Source organism: Durio zibethinus, chromosome 11 (assembly GCF_047325235.1).
Source record: "Durio zibethinus cultivar Kanyao isolate XHJ-2024 chromosome 11, ASM4732523v1, whole genome shotgun sequence".
Lineage (NCBI taxonomy): Eukaryota > Viridiplantae > Streptophyta > Magnoliopsida > Malvales > Malvaceae > Durio > Durio zibethinus.
In genome coordinates this window covers 2420788-2435506 of record NC_143172.1, presented here as the reverse complement: position 1 = coordinate 2435506, position 14719 = coordinate 2420788, and the positions used below count along the sequence as shown (strand labels likewise).

General features: G+C 33.9%; 4 protein-coding genes and 1 pseudogene across 4 annotated transcripts; 1 reads left to right on the top strand and 4 right to left on the bottom strand.

Annotated features, from left to right (window-relative positions):
• Positions 1-1184: 1184 nt before the first annotated feature.
• Positions 1185-2579, bottom strand: LOC149515975 (uncharacterized). Its single transcript, XM_089768692.1, has 4 exons — positions 2372-2579; positions 2030-2158; positions 1363-1558; positions 1185-1254 (listed from the first exon to the last, which is right to left on the bottom strand). Exons 1-4 carry the CDS (start codon positions 2577-2579, stop codon positions 1185-1187), a joined length of 603 nt encoding a protein of 200 aa, XP_089624818.1.
• Positions 2580-4523: 1944 nt separating this feature from the next.
• On the bottom strand, positions 4524-5331 carry LOC111290049 (putative F-box/LRR-repeat protein At5g02700). The gene has a single exon (XM_089768691.1). It carries the CDS (start codon positions 5298-5300, stop codon positions 4524-4526), a length of 777 nt encoding a protein of 258 aa, XP_089624817.1. The 5' UTR covers positions 5301-5331.
• Positions 5332-6398: 1067 nt separating this feature from the next.
• LOC149515974 (uncharacterized) lies at positions 6399-7544 on the top strand (annotated as a pseudogene).
• A 1713-nt stretch (positions 7545-9257) lies between these two features.
• LOC111290048 (F-box protein At5g03100-like) lies at positions 9258-10790 on the bottom strand. The gene has a single exon (XM_089768761.1). The coding sequence runs from the start codon at positions 10644-10646 to the stop codon at positions 9276-9278; it is 1371 nt and encodes a 456-aa protein (XP_089624887.1). The 5' UTR covers positions 10647-10790; the 3' UTR covers positions 9258-9275.
• A 1509-nt stretch (positions 10791-12299) lies between these two features.
• LOC111290047 (putative F-box/LRR-repeat protein At3g18150) lies at positions 12300-14590 on the bottom strand. The gene is made up of 3 exons (XM_022881447.2): positions 13107-14590; positions 12832-12990; positions 12300-12722 (listed from the first exon to the last, which is right to left on the bottom strand). Exons 1-3 carry the CDS (start codon positions 14139-14141, stop codon positions 12300-12302), a joined length of 1617 nt encoding a protein of 538 aa, XP_022737182.2. The 5' UTR covers positions 14142-14590.
• Positions 14591-14719: the final 129 nt, after the last annotated feature.

Below are 14719 nucleotides of genomic sequence, written 5' to 3'. Positions count from 1 at the left end.
CTCATCCTCAACCTCATGTTATAATAGGTATATACAAGTTTCTGGAGTCTTGCAAACTTCAATCTGTTTCTTGCTTTGGTGTGAATATAGCTAAATGTGCTCCAATTACGTTCACAATTTGATGCAGATGTTGTTTGACTAAGCACTTTGATTGCTAGTTTTTGTAATTCAGGAACACAAGTGCCATATATCATCCACCACTCAGCTGTATAAAATTATTTAAATTAAATTTCAATGGGCTATACAATTAAATAATATAAATAAATTATAATTATTTAACTTACTATTTACCTGGATTCATTTGCTTCCAAGCTCTTTGTGCTTGTGGACTACCAAATGTTTCATGCTTGTCTCGAAATAATAACAACTACATCATTGAAAATACAATAATAAATGAATAAATAAAAAATAATTTAATTTTTAATACATAAAACAAATGTTAAAGTTATAAAATAGTATTAAATACTAACCTGATTAATCATTCTGATTTGAGTATCTATCGAAGGTTCTAATCTTTCAATAACTGCTTTTATACCTTCTAATGTTTCCTTAAATACATTTGCAGAATGTTCCACTCCAAATTGAAATTGTGGATTTAGATAGTAACCTAAACATAATTTATAACAATATTATATTAAAGGAATAAAAAATAAATATATAAGCAATTTAAGTATAAAAAATAAACATATTTTTTAAATACCATCTATATTCTTGGTTTACTTACCAGCTGAATGCAAGTCAGAGTGCATGAAACTTCATCTATTGTCAATAATCTTTTCATATTCAGCAGAATAACGACAAGTTTGTTGAACTGCTTGTTTAGCTCTATCCACAGCTTCGTAAATAAAGCCCATTGTTGGTTTTTCATCACCATCCACAAGGCGCAACACTTTTACCAAAGGCTCATAAACTTTTATTATATCACCTGCTTTTTTCCAAAAATCGTTTCCCAAAATGATTTTTTTAACTTCATAAGCAGATCCTGATTTTTGTTGTCCCCATTTTGAATCTTTAAATTCCTATATATTCATCAATAAATTTTTAGAGTAATATATTTTAAATTAATATTTTAAAACAATAATATTATAAAAAGATGCTAGATTTAAATAATTGTACTAATTACTAAGTACTAACCTTTGAATTGAACATCTCTCTCAAACTTTGCTTTTGCCTTATTATTTCTTCTAATTGTATGAAATGAGTGGCAAACCGGGTAAGAGCAGGACGGAGTATTTGCTTCCCTTGTGTATATTTCTTCATCAAATTAACAGTCCAAATGTGATTGTATAAAAAACAAGTCACTTTCTTTGCATCATCCAAAACCTTTGCCATATTTTTTTCCTCCCAATATCTTTAAAGCACAAGTCCAAACAATGAGCTGAACATGTTGTCCAATACGAATGTTTTTTCTTCTCCATTAGTCTTTTTCCTGCGGCCTTAAGTGCTGCCTCATTATCAGTGACTGTTTGAACAATGTATTTTTCTCCAATTTCTTCCACAACTTCATCTAATAATCTGTAGTAAAAGTTTGTATCTCTACTACGAACACTTGAGACATCTATAGATTTCCAAAAAATAGTCCCTTTACTACAGTAAACAAGAAAATTAATGATATGCATTTGATTCAAACTATTGGTCCAACCATCACACATCAAAGTGACACCCAATTCATTCCAATAAGCTTTTAATCCATTAACCCATTCATGAACTTGTTGATACTCAGACTCTAAATACACATCTGAGACCTCATAAGGTGTTTAAAGTCTTACATGTTGGCCAACTTCTGCTGCCACAGAAATCAAATTATGCAACCATGGGGAATTTGCTAATTGAAAAGGAAGTCGATCATATATCAAAAATTTTGATACTGATTCACCCATTTTTCTTTTTAATGTCTTTAGAAATGAATCACTTAATTTTGGTTCTCTTGAACTTTTACTTCTAACCAATTCAGGAACAACTCCCCTTAATGAAAATTCAGACTCATTTGGAGTTCTTGTTCTTTCTTCAAAATATTCAGCAACTGAACCATGAGAGCTTCGTCCTTCTTCATATATGTTACTCCAACCACTAGTTCTTTGTCTTCTATGCCACTCATGTTGTGATTGGATACTATCTCGCACGGCTTGTCTAGTAGCAATGTCTTCATCAATAAATCCTTCATAATCATCTTCCCCTCTTAACTGTGATAAAAATTCATTTTTTCTTCTTTTGTTGTCAGCCTTTTTTTATTTGCTTTCTTGAAGGAGTTTCATCATGCTTTCTCTTACTATACCTATTAATAAATAGTTTTAAAAAAAAGAAAAAATTAGTTGCACATGCTTATGTAATTTTATAATTTTTATTAATAAATTAAAAAAACATAACATACCAGTAACGTTGGGGCATGGTGCAACATTGCCAGTTTTATGAGCAATGTGTTCTTTAAAACGTGTTATTCCTCCTTTTACAACTTTACCACAAAGTTTACATGAAACATTTTCTCTTGTATTTGGCACAGGTGTTCCAAAATGCCAACCTATATCATCACTTGGCGCGCCCTCTACTCCTTTACTCGGGAACTCTTCACGTGGTGGCATACTTACTATTTTGTATAAAAACAAAATAAACTTATATTTAGAAATATTAATATTACTTATTACATCATTAAAAATTGATTTTAGGCTAAATTTTTTAATTTTTAGTTTTTAATCTTAAGAATATTATTAAATAACTTAATCTTTTAGATGCACTAATTGATATTAATTTTTTTATCACAAATAACTTCAAATAATTATATAATAAATACAATCTTCAATAATTACACAAAAATAATAAGAATTAATCTAATATTAAAAGAATTGACAACGATATAAATATCAAAACAACAAAAAAAATTATTAAATTTCATATACAAAATTATAAATTAATATCTAACACAATCAAAATATAATATTTAATTTTAATTAATTTTTGTCTAACTTATATAAAAAATTTATCAATAATTTTCATCTACAATCTCTATGTATATCATATTAAATTATTAATCTTTTATTTTTTTTAATTATAAATCTTCAATCCCTCTAATTAGATTTTATCTAAAAAAAATTTCAAAAATTAAAAGTTTTCAAACTTATATTTTAATAAAATTTTCAAACCTATATTTTTTATTTTTTAGTTTTTAATTTTAATAAGAATAATAGATCATAAAATGCTAAATTTGTTAAGTAACTTAATTTTTTTGATACAATAATTGATTTAAAATTTTTTTTATCACAAACAACTTTTAATAATTATATAATAAACACAATCTTCAATAATTACACAAAAATAACAAGAATTAATATAATATCAAAAGAATTGACAATAATATAAATATCAAAACAACAAAAAAATTAAAATTCATATGCAAAATTATAAATTAATATATAACACAATCAAAATATAATATTTAATTTTAATTATTTTTCATCTAACTTATACAAAAAATTTTATCAAAATTTTCATTTAAAATATCTATATATTATATTAATTATAAATTTTCAAAACCACTAATTAAATTTTATCTAAAAAATTTTCAAAAATTAATTACAAAATTAAATAAAAAAATTCAATCCCACCTTCTATACACCCTACCACACTCAATCCCTCCCCCCCCCCCAATCAATCCCTCCCCACCTTCCCTCCCAACATCCCACCACACCCAATCCCTCCACACCTTCCTCCCAACACCCTACCACACCCAATCCACACCCAATCCCTCCCCACCTTCCCCCCAATGCCCCACCACACCCAATCCTCCCACCCCCCTCCAATCTCTCCACGTGCCTAAATATATCAATCTGTTTGACTCTTTCTAACAACCCGAGCCGAAACCATTCTAGAAACATTTCATTTTACTGTTCATCATCTTCTTCGTCTTTACTTTCTCTGGCTTTCCAGAAAAAAAAAATTTTTTTTTTCGTCTCTCATTTTCTCTCACATCCCTTTATCACTATCACTTGCTGACTTACCTAGTATCTACAGATCTCGTTCATCTTTCAAACTCTCACAAGACACAACAGATCGATCATTTTACAGAAATTTTACAAAAAAAAAAAGGTAATTTAACTTTCTTTTCTTACCTTCTTTGATCTTGATTCTTGAATGTTGATTGAAAACTTGAGGTTGATTTGAATTTGAATGCCGAAAATGCCGTTTGAATGGTTGAAACTTGAAACTCTGTTTTCTAGCTCGTTTTACAAATTTTTTTTATGATAAAGATCTGAGATTGTGAGCTTTATTTTTTGATTTGGCTTTTACTTTTACTTTTGCAGGTTTGTTGTTTTATTTTGCAGGCGTAAAATTTTGTTTTTTTGTTAAAACTATTAGATCCGTGAGTAGAAAAACGGAATAGCGACAATAACGGTCCGTTATTGCCGCTATTGCCCGTTACGCCGTTATTTTACGGCCGTTATTCTTCGTTTTTTATGGGAATGAATTTTTCAACCGTTTTCTATACATTAACAGTGGCGGAAGGCAGCGCTACCGCAATTTTGCGGCCGCTATTCCGCTATCAACCCGTTTTTTGAATCCCTGGCTAGCCCCACACACCTATCAAGGACCAAAACTTCAAGAACCAAGCATTCAAGAAGAAACAACTCCACGGTCCTGTCATCAAGATAACATTTTGCAAGAACAAGTGTGTGAAGGGAAGCAAACCCAGAACCAGAAAAAGTCACCCCAGGAGGTGGTGTGTAGTCAATATAGCTTAAAAAAAGAACCTCCAGCATTTGAGTTTGACCGTGCTTGGTAAAAAATGAATTTGGCAACTTAAAGAATCTCGTCGTAGGAAAAGCAGACATGAGACCTATCCTCAAAATATGGACGTTTTTGGAGAGTGCAAAATCGACCCATTTGCTTATATGGGGCAGAGAAAAGAGGCCAACGTGGCCAACGACGGTAAATGATTCGATAGCTGGAGATTCAATGAGGTCCAAGGAGCGGCTAATGGGAGCGTAGTCAACAATCTCCCAAAAAGAGAAAGGTAAAGTGTGGAAATCAACAACGCGCGTGTATTTCCAGAGGTGGCGCCACCTCGTTGATAAGACGCTGGTTTGGATAGCCATTTGCATGGGCATCAAGGACAGAATGTGGTAAAGGATTTCATTAGGTAATTCACTGATTCGGTCTAGTTGCGGAGGAGGAGGAGTTGACGGCGTTACTTGTTGGAGGTTGCGATTTGATAGTGAAAGCTGCTTCTCCCTCTTTTGCATCCATGTCAGCCTTTTGTTCACAAGATAGCAGTTAGCAAAAATGTGATCTTCTCGATCTTCTTCCATCGTGGAAAACAAAATGGACCGAGTGGAAACTGGAAACCAATAAATGGAGCTTCGATAAAAAAAATTAAAAAAAAAAACTACAAATGGGATTAGGGTTTATAGTAAAAGAAGATCAAAAAGTCCTAAAACCCTTTTTCTGTTTTTAACTGCTCAACAAACCAGGAAACCGTTTACTTCGTTTTCTGTTATCAGTTTCAGTTACATGAAGGGGCGTGTTGATGCGTTGTCCAATTTTCATTGGTAGAGTGTGTAGGTGACAGTCGCTGTGCTGTGCTGGTACGGGATCATCAACGCTCCAAATCGGTTGTAACCGTTTCGTGATTCATTTAATAAGTTTACTCGTAGAACTTTAACTCGTACCGTACGTAAGGTAAGGTATATAAAATTATAATTGATTAATTGTATTAATTAAAATATACAACTTATATATGATTGATAAATATTTAAATATATATAAATTATACTTTTGAATTTATTAATTTAATTGGATTAAAATAATATATAAAATAATTGAATTTTATTTTATTTTTCATTGTTGGATTAATTGGTTTGGTTCAAGCTTTTGAAATAGGCACTTGTAATATTTTTAAATATATATATATATATAAACAGGTACAAGTTTTAAGATTATGTTTAAAAAATTGATTAGATTTACAAAGTTCGATAAAAAAAATCAATAACAAGTAAAAAGTTAATTAAAAAGAGTACGTGGACAAAATTTAGCTGAGATGCAAGAAAGAGATTTTAATCATTAAGTTTAGTTGGGGTTGAAAATTAATTCAGATTAACAATGGGTAATTTAAGGAGTTAGAATAAAAAATTTAGGGTTAAGAGAACAGATATTCTTTTTTGTTGAATACAAACAATGCAGAACAGCAGGTGTCATCAGCCTTACTTGCATCTGCAAGAACAACTACGTACTGTGCTATAGTCTGGAAAAGACATTTCAAATATACCAAGGAAAATTAAAGAAATGAGAGTTAATAAGCATCTCCATACTAGAAATCCAAGTAGAATGTGATTGCCTAACTGCCTAAGGAAACATTTTTATAATAGTATAAATATATAAGTTTCTTCTGAAGGGTTGATTGCTTGAAGCCAAATAGATATGTTGTAAAATTGTATGAAACTTGGTAGACGAGAAAGTTCATTGGAGGGAACTGGTAAAGGGGAAGCACATCATCATCATCAGTTTAAAGAAGCAGAGCAAGGTACTGATTTTATTGGAATGGTTACATCAAATAATAACACTTTTTTACATTTCGAGGATCTGGCACTTCCCTCGGTAGGTTTCCTGGGACCCTTTCTTTATATCTAATTCGTAGCCATGGAATTCGTGGTTGCTTCATCAATCTCCATATTTTTAGTTTCTTGGTTCTGTATCATTGTTATCTTGCTTTAGCTTGTATCTCTCTTCTTTGGAACGATATTTTTGGTAGTACAGAACTTTTCGGTTTTCTTGATTTGATTAATCCATGGCAGATTTATGCAGCCTCTCCTAATGATGCTTCATCCATTATTGTGATGTTTTTATAATGATTTTTTGTACCAAAGACCTTCCTCTTAACAGCTCTGAGAAGAACATGCATGTAAAAGGCTAATTAATTTCATATGAAACTGTCCTAAATTGTGAAACGTGTACGTACAAATGAAGTTTATTCTGTATTTCAGATGGTCAGAAAGTGAAAACCAGAAGAAATGATCTGAAGAAAATTAAGGTTCAGCATACACATCAGCATAGATTATTTATTTTTGCAAGGAAGATAGAAGATATATGCAATTACCATGTAATAAACGAATGACTCTTTTGATCCCCAACTATATTGCAACAATGCCAATTGAACATGAAACTATTGCTGTCTAGTGTTAATTTCAATTATTTAGAAATCACATTGGTTAATGTTCAGTTTCAGGTAATAGTGATGACTGCAAACATGGGATGCGCGTTCAATGTCGAAAGAAAGTCTATCAAGTCATTTCTAAAATGACTGGTAGGAATTAACCAGTCATATGATTCATATATATATATATATATATATATGTTTTGATGGAGTAAAGGAAATTAATTTTTCTAAACTTGCAGGGCTAAGAGAGTACATAGTGGATGTAAGCTGTGAACAAGTGATTGTAAAGGCAGAAATTGGTTTTCGTTGGAATGTGGATAAGAGAAAGGATTGGCATCCACTAAAAGTTTTCAAGTGTTTGAGCCTGATTTGTTTCAGTAAACAAATAGAAGCTGAATGAGTATGCCAGGCAGGAAAAAATTCATTTTGTTTGGGAACTAAACATTAATGTTGTATGATCAACATTCGAGTAAGTATTGCTATACATGCTGTGTGTAAACCTTTGCGTCTTACTCCATATATTTTTTTTAAAATCTAATGGACTGAGCAAGTAAATTCTACCGTTACGGTTCTGTTAAAAAAAACCTGTTAACTTAGCCAGCCATGTGCTTCCCACATAATACCCCTTCTTTGTTTGAGAAAAAAAAAAATTAGAACGGTACTTGAAATTTTTTTTTTTGACAGAAAAATTCAAGAAAATAAAAGAGAAAAAAAATTACGAAAAAAAGAGTCTACCCATGAAATCTTGATATTTGATTCGACTTCTTTGATCCGAACTAGTTCAGGCTTTCTTTTCTTCTTTCCCTTCCCATTAATTTAACTTTGTATCAGAATAGAAAACCCTTCAACCCTGGTAAAAGATCAAGCCAATTAAAGGGGTCGATTGGCTTTTCTTGGGCTTTTTCAATTCTCTGGCTAGCTATCACTACGCTGGAATACAAACCTTTATAAAGAAAATCAAAACAGAAAGACAGCAAAAGGGGTAGACAAGTAAAATAAATATCAACTCTGATTCCATGCAAATGCAAATTCTTTGTCCAATGCTATAAAATTAAATTAACCGCTTGAATACAAAATAGAAATGAGAGTTAATTACCATCTCAAAGTAGAAAGCCTAAGGAAAAATTGAAGAAAGTGACCAAATGATCATATATCCCTTTCAAAAATCATCACTTTCATTCAAATATCCAACAGATGCATATGGTAACAGATCAGTGCATGAAGGCTAGGGGTCTGAAATTCAAACATTTCTACTAATTGTCATGCATGCTTAAACTGTTAAATTGACAATACTAAAATAGTTGTCTGGTTCTAGTTCCTACAATTAGGTGGATAAAGGAAGAACAGGAAACACCAGATATCCAGTTGGCCAGATCACTCCTTTAATATTGTTGAAATTGAATCATACATAGACCGTTGAAACAGTCTGCCTCTTGTGAGTATTTCTTTCTAAACGCCAAAACTACTATACCTGAAATCATGATTAAACAGAATGTTACTAGCATTAAAACTATTAACCATTAATTGGGATTCAAATGCCCCGCATGTGGTACCAGTAATTCCTTTTCCAACTATTAAGGAATCTCCAAAACAAAGTACTTAAACAGTATACATATTCGAGCAAAACCACTTAAGAGTCGTCTAGTACTCACCAGTTGTGGTATTCCCATCTGTGACTAAATTTGACTTGGACATCACGAGAAGCTTTAGGAAAACTATTGACCTTTTCTTTAATTGAATCTTCCTGTAAATCCTCTACAACATCTGGGGCTTCGTCCGATATACAAACAATATTTTGCAACACATTGTCAGTCATGTCAACAGGATAATTCCGCCAGAGCAATTCCAGTTTTTGAAGATTCACAGCCTTTTCCAACAACAACCTCACCAGCATCATTTCACCATCGAATCCTGAAAAGCATATCACAATAATTGATTTGAGCTTTCTCAGACAACCTCCATGATACAGCTGATGAAGTGCGCCCTCCACCTCGACAAATTCAGGCTTCACATTACATTCCCGTACGATGGAGCAGAATGCAGGCCAACATTGCTCCCGAAACTGTAAATTCATTTGACAGGTAATAGAAGAAAAGCAGTTTTTCAAGAATTAAACAACCAAGAAAGCTAACTATGTTAATTCATTAAAAAGTCCAGAACTTACATCTATTGCACAATTCTCAAGAAAAGGGCAATCCCCTATGAAGGAAACAAGGTTGTAAACATCATTTGAAGACCCCAGTGAACCGTACCAAAACAGATGCTCAAGATTTTCGAATTCTAAGGATATTGGGTTGCCCTTCATGTAGTACTCTTTCGCCACGAACTTATACCAAGCAATATCAACAACAATATTTATCAGAAACAAATATCCAACAAATAAAAAATGGTAAAGAAGATGAAACATGGAAATTAAATTCAGGATCAGGAAAAAGGGGCCGGGTATATCTGGAAAGACAAAAAAAGGTACCTGAAGAAACTGAGAATTCACACCCAAAGTCCTCACTTGAGTGACTTGATTGATCAATTCTCTAATGTGGTCAATATTTGCCTCATTAATTTTTTCTTCCTTCCCTAGCAGGATTATTTTCCCAAATCCCTGACAGTTCTTCAAACGAATGTTGGTTAAGTCACCCGAGTAAATCAAGGTTAAAAGACCTGGAGCATCAACGTCTAATAACCTAAACTCCCCATCATTATGGTTATCTTTATACCACTTGAAAGCAAGATGTTGCAGCTTAAGATTTGGACCCCTGATGTTGACATTAGCAAGCTCCACACACCTATCAAGGACCAAAACCTCAAGAACGAAGCATTCAACAAGAAGCAACTCCACAGTCCGGTCATCAAGTTTACATTTTGCAAGAACAAGTGTGTGAAGGGAAGCAAACCCAGAACCAGAAAAAGTCACCCCAGGAGGTGGTGTATAGTCCATATAGCTTAAAAAAAGAACCTCCAGCTTTTGAGTTTGACCATTATTGGTAAAAAGAGATTCTGGCAACTTAAAGAATCTCGTCGAAGGAAACGATGACATGAGACCTATCCTTAAAGTATGGACGTTTCTGGAGAGTGCAAAATCGACCCATTTGCCTAGGTGGGGGTGAGAATAGAAGCCAACGTGGCCAACAACGGTAAATGATTCGATAGCAGGAGATTCAATGAGGTCCAAGGAGCGGCTAATGGGAGAGTAATCAACACTCTCCCAAAAAGAGAGAGGTAAAGTGTGGAAATCGACAACGTGCGTGTGTTTCCAGAGATGGCGCCACCTTGTTGATAAGACGCTGGTTTGGATAGCCATTTGCATGGGCATGAAGGACAGAATGTGGTAAAGGAGGTGATCAGGTAATTCACTGATTCGGTCGAGTTGAGGAGTTGGCGGCGTTCGTTGTTGGAGGTGGAGATGGGAGAGTGAAAACTGCTTCTTCTTCCTTTGCATCCATATCATTCTTTTGTTCACATATTCCCAAGTGCCAAAATAGTCATCTTCGTTATCTTCTTGCATCGTGGGAAACAAAATGGATCGAGTGGAAACCGGAAACCAATTAACGGAGCTTCGATAAAGAAAAAAATACTGCAAATGGGATTAGGGTTTATAGTAAAAGAAGATCAAGAACGGCCTAAAACCCCTTTTCTGTTTTTAACTGCTCAACCAACCATGAAACCGTTTGTTTCATTTTCTGTTATCAGTTTCAGTTACATGGTGGCGCGTGTTGATGCGTTGTCCCATTTTCATTGGTAGAGTACGTAGGTGACAGTAGCTGTGCTGGTGCGGGAGTCAGCATCACTCCAAATCGGTTGTAACCGTTTTGTATTTCATTTAATAATTTTACTCATATAACTTTAACTCATACCGTACGTAAGGCATATATAATTATAATTGATTAATTGTATTATTTGAAATGTATATTTTATATGTAATTGATAAATATTTAAATATATATAAAATTTACTTTTAAATTTATAAATTTAATTAGATTAAGATAATAAATAAAATAATTAAATTTTATTGTAATTTTCATTATTGAACTAATTTGTTTGGTTCGGGTTTTTGTAATAGGCACTTGTACCATTTTTAACTATATATATATAACCAGGTTCAAGTTTTAAGATTAAGTTTAAAAAATCGATAAATTTACAAAGTTTGATAAAAAAAATAAATAATAGGTAAAAAGATAATTAAAAAGAGTATGTAGATAAAATTTAACGGAGATGCAAGAAAGCGATTTTAATCATGAAGATTAGTTGGGGTTGAGAATTAATTCAGATTAAGAATGGATAATTTAAGGAGTTATAATAAAAAATTTAGGGTTACGAGAACAGATATTCATTGTTGAATGCAAACAATGTGGAAAGTAAGCAGTTAAACTTCACAGTAAACATAGAAGCCATGACAGTACGCATAGGACAGCAGGTGTCATCAGCCTAACTTGCATCTGCAAGAACAACTACCTGCTGTGCTATAGTCTGGAAAAGACATTCCAAATATACTAAGGAAAATTAAAGAAATGAGAGTTAATAAGCATCTCCATACTAGAAATCAAAGTAGAATGTGATTGCCTAACTGCCTAAGGAAACATGAAGAAATTGACCGAATGATCATTCATATGGATTTCAGATTCTTCCCAAAAACCAACACTTAAAAGTTCATTGAAATATTCAACAGATGTAAATGGTAACAGATTGCATGAAGGCGTCTGAAAATCAAACAATTCTATGTAAAGTTGTTTGATCTAGCTCCCACACTTAGGTTGATAAAAGTAAGAAGAGAAAACACATGTAGTATCGGGATGGCCAGATGGTCACTCTATTGATGTTGAATCTTTAGATTGTTTGCAACAGTCTTCTCTTGTGAGTATAATAGTTCTGAACGCCAAAACTATCCCTGCAATCATGAACAGAATTTCAAAAGCGTTAAAACAACTTACAGTTAGGATTCCAGGAAGCAGATTTTAAAGATTAATTTCTCCTTTTTTTTTTTCAATTCATTACATATTCTTTGTTGTTTCTAAATAGTTGGACATGTGATACCTGTAATTCATTTGCCAAAAATAAAGGCGTCTACCAAACAAAGTACTTAAGCAGTACGAAATGAAAATGAAATGCTAAAACTTTGATATTCGAGCAAAACCTTTTAAGAGTCTAATACTCACCCGTTTCAAAATTTCCATCTGCTCTTGAATAGGACTTGGGCATTAGGAGAAGCTCTGGGCAAACCAGTGACCCGGTCTTCAATCAAAATTCTCTTCAATTGTGTAGCTACAAGATCAGGGTCCGGGTTCCTTTTATGTAAAGGTTGCCGAAGGACAATCTGCAACACATTGTCAGTCATGTCACTAGGATCGTTCTGCCAGAGCAATTCCAGTTTTTGAAGATTCACAGCCTTTCCCAACAACAACCGCACCAGCATCATTTCACCATCAAAGCCTGAAAAGCACAGGACTCTAACCGATTTAAGCTTTTTTAGATATCTACCCTGATACAGCTGATATTGTGCACCTTCGTCCATGACAAATGTAGGTTCCTGAATACTCTCCCTTACGGTATCGCAGAATGCAGCCCAATAATATTGCTGCCGAAACTGTAGAATCAATTGACAAGGTAATAGAAGAAAAGCATTATTTCAAGAATTAAACCACTCAGAAAGCCAATTATATACGTTCATCAAATTTTAAAAGTCCAGAACTTACATCTATTTCACAAGTCTCAAGACAAGGACAATCCCCCAGGAAGGATATAAGGTTGTAAACTTCATTTTGAGACTTCGGTGAACCACACCAAATCAGATGCTGAAGATTTTGGAATACTAAGAATGGAAGGCCCCTCGTGTAGTACTCAATGCCCACGAACTTATACCAAGCAATATCAATTATCATTTATCAGAAACAAACATCCAGCAAATCAAAAATTTTAAAAAAAAAAAATCCATAAAGAAGATGAAACATGGAAATGATAGAAAGGGTACCAGAAGAAACTGTAAATTCACACCCAAAATCTTCACGTGAGTGACTTGATTGATCAATTCACTAATGTGGTTAATGATTTCCTGATAAGCTTCTTCTAACTCCCCTAGTAGGATTATTTCCCCTAGTCCCTCACAGTTCTTCAAACGAATCGCGGCTAAGTCACCCGAGTACTTCAGAGTTGAAAGACTAGGAGCGTCAACTTCGAATAACATATCCACCTCCTCCACATCATCAAAAAGGTTCCACTTGAAAGTAAGCTGCTTCAGCTTAAGATTTGGACCACTGATGCTAACCCTAATAAGCCCAAAACAACTATCGAGGACCAAAACCTCAAGAACCAAACATTTACGAAGAAGCGACTCCACAGTCCCGTTAACAAGTTTACAATTTGTTAAAGAAAGCGACTGAAGAGAAACAAACCCAGACCCAGAAAAAGTCACCCCTCGAGGTGGTGTAAAGTCAACGTGGCTTAGAAGAAGAACCTTTATCTTTTGAGTTTGATCGTTCTTGGTAAATAAAGATCTTGGCAACAGAGCGAATTTGACTGGATAAGAAATTTGCATGAGACCTATCCTCAGAGCTTCGACGTTTTTGGAGAATGCAAACTCGACCCATCTTCTTACATCAGGATGAGAACGGTAGCCAACGTGACCAACAACGGTGAATGATTTGATATTAGGAGATTCAAGGCTGTTTAAGCAGCAGGTGATGGGAGTATAGTCAACAGGTTTCCTGGCGGAGAAGGGTAAATCGTGGAAATCTACAACGTGGGTGGATTTCCAGAGATGGCGCCACCTTGTTGACAAGATGCTGGTTTGGATAGCCATTTGCATGGGCAACAAGGATAAAATTCGGCTAAGGACGTCCTTGGGTAATTCACTGATTCGGTCTTGTTGAGGAGTTGACGGCGTTGCTTGGTGGAGGTGGTCCAGGTGGATATGGGAGAGAGGATTTGGCAGTGAAAGCTGCTTCTTCCTCTTCATCCACATCTTCCTTTTGTTCACAAAATCGCGGGTTTCGCCGGTTGGTTGCATCACGGTGAAACAAAATGAAGTGTAACCTGGAAACAATGGAACATAGGAAAGAATAATCTGCAAATGGGACTCTGGGTGTTCGATAAGGGTTTATGATAAAAGAAGAGGAAGAGGAAAGCCTAAAACCCTTTTTCACAGCATTTTTTTCTTTTTCTTTTTTTTTTTTATGAATTTCAGGCGTAGGCTAGTGTTGTGCGAGCTGTCCAATTTTCATTGGCAGTCGCTGGTGGCGTGCTGTCTGGTACGGGTATCAGCTACGCTCCGAGTCCAAGTCGGTTGTAACGGTTTCCTATTTTCTTGGTTAAAATAACAAAGAAAAAACTTCAACTTTGTCGCTTTGTAAAAATAACATGTAAATAAACTTGTGAAATAAAATGATATAAAATCAATACATATACATTAAATAGAAACTTGCAAAATAAATTTTTACATGTGTGAACATAATAAATGCTAAACTTTTTTTTTTGTTTGATACATATAATTTTTTATTCAAATCTTAAAGGCAAAAACAAATTGCCGCTGAAGATTCTCATTTTTTACCTTTGGCTTTTTTTTCAGTTCTTACTGTTCTGAATTTC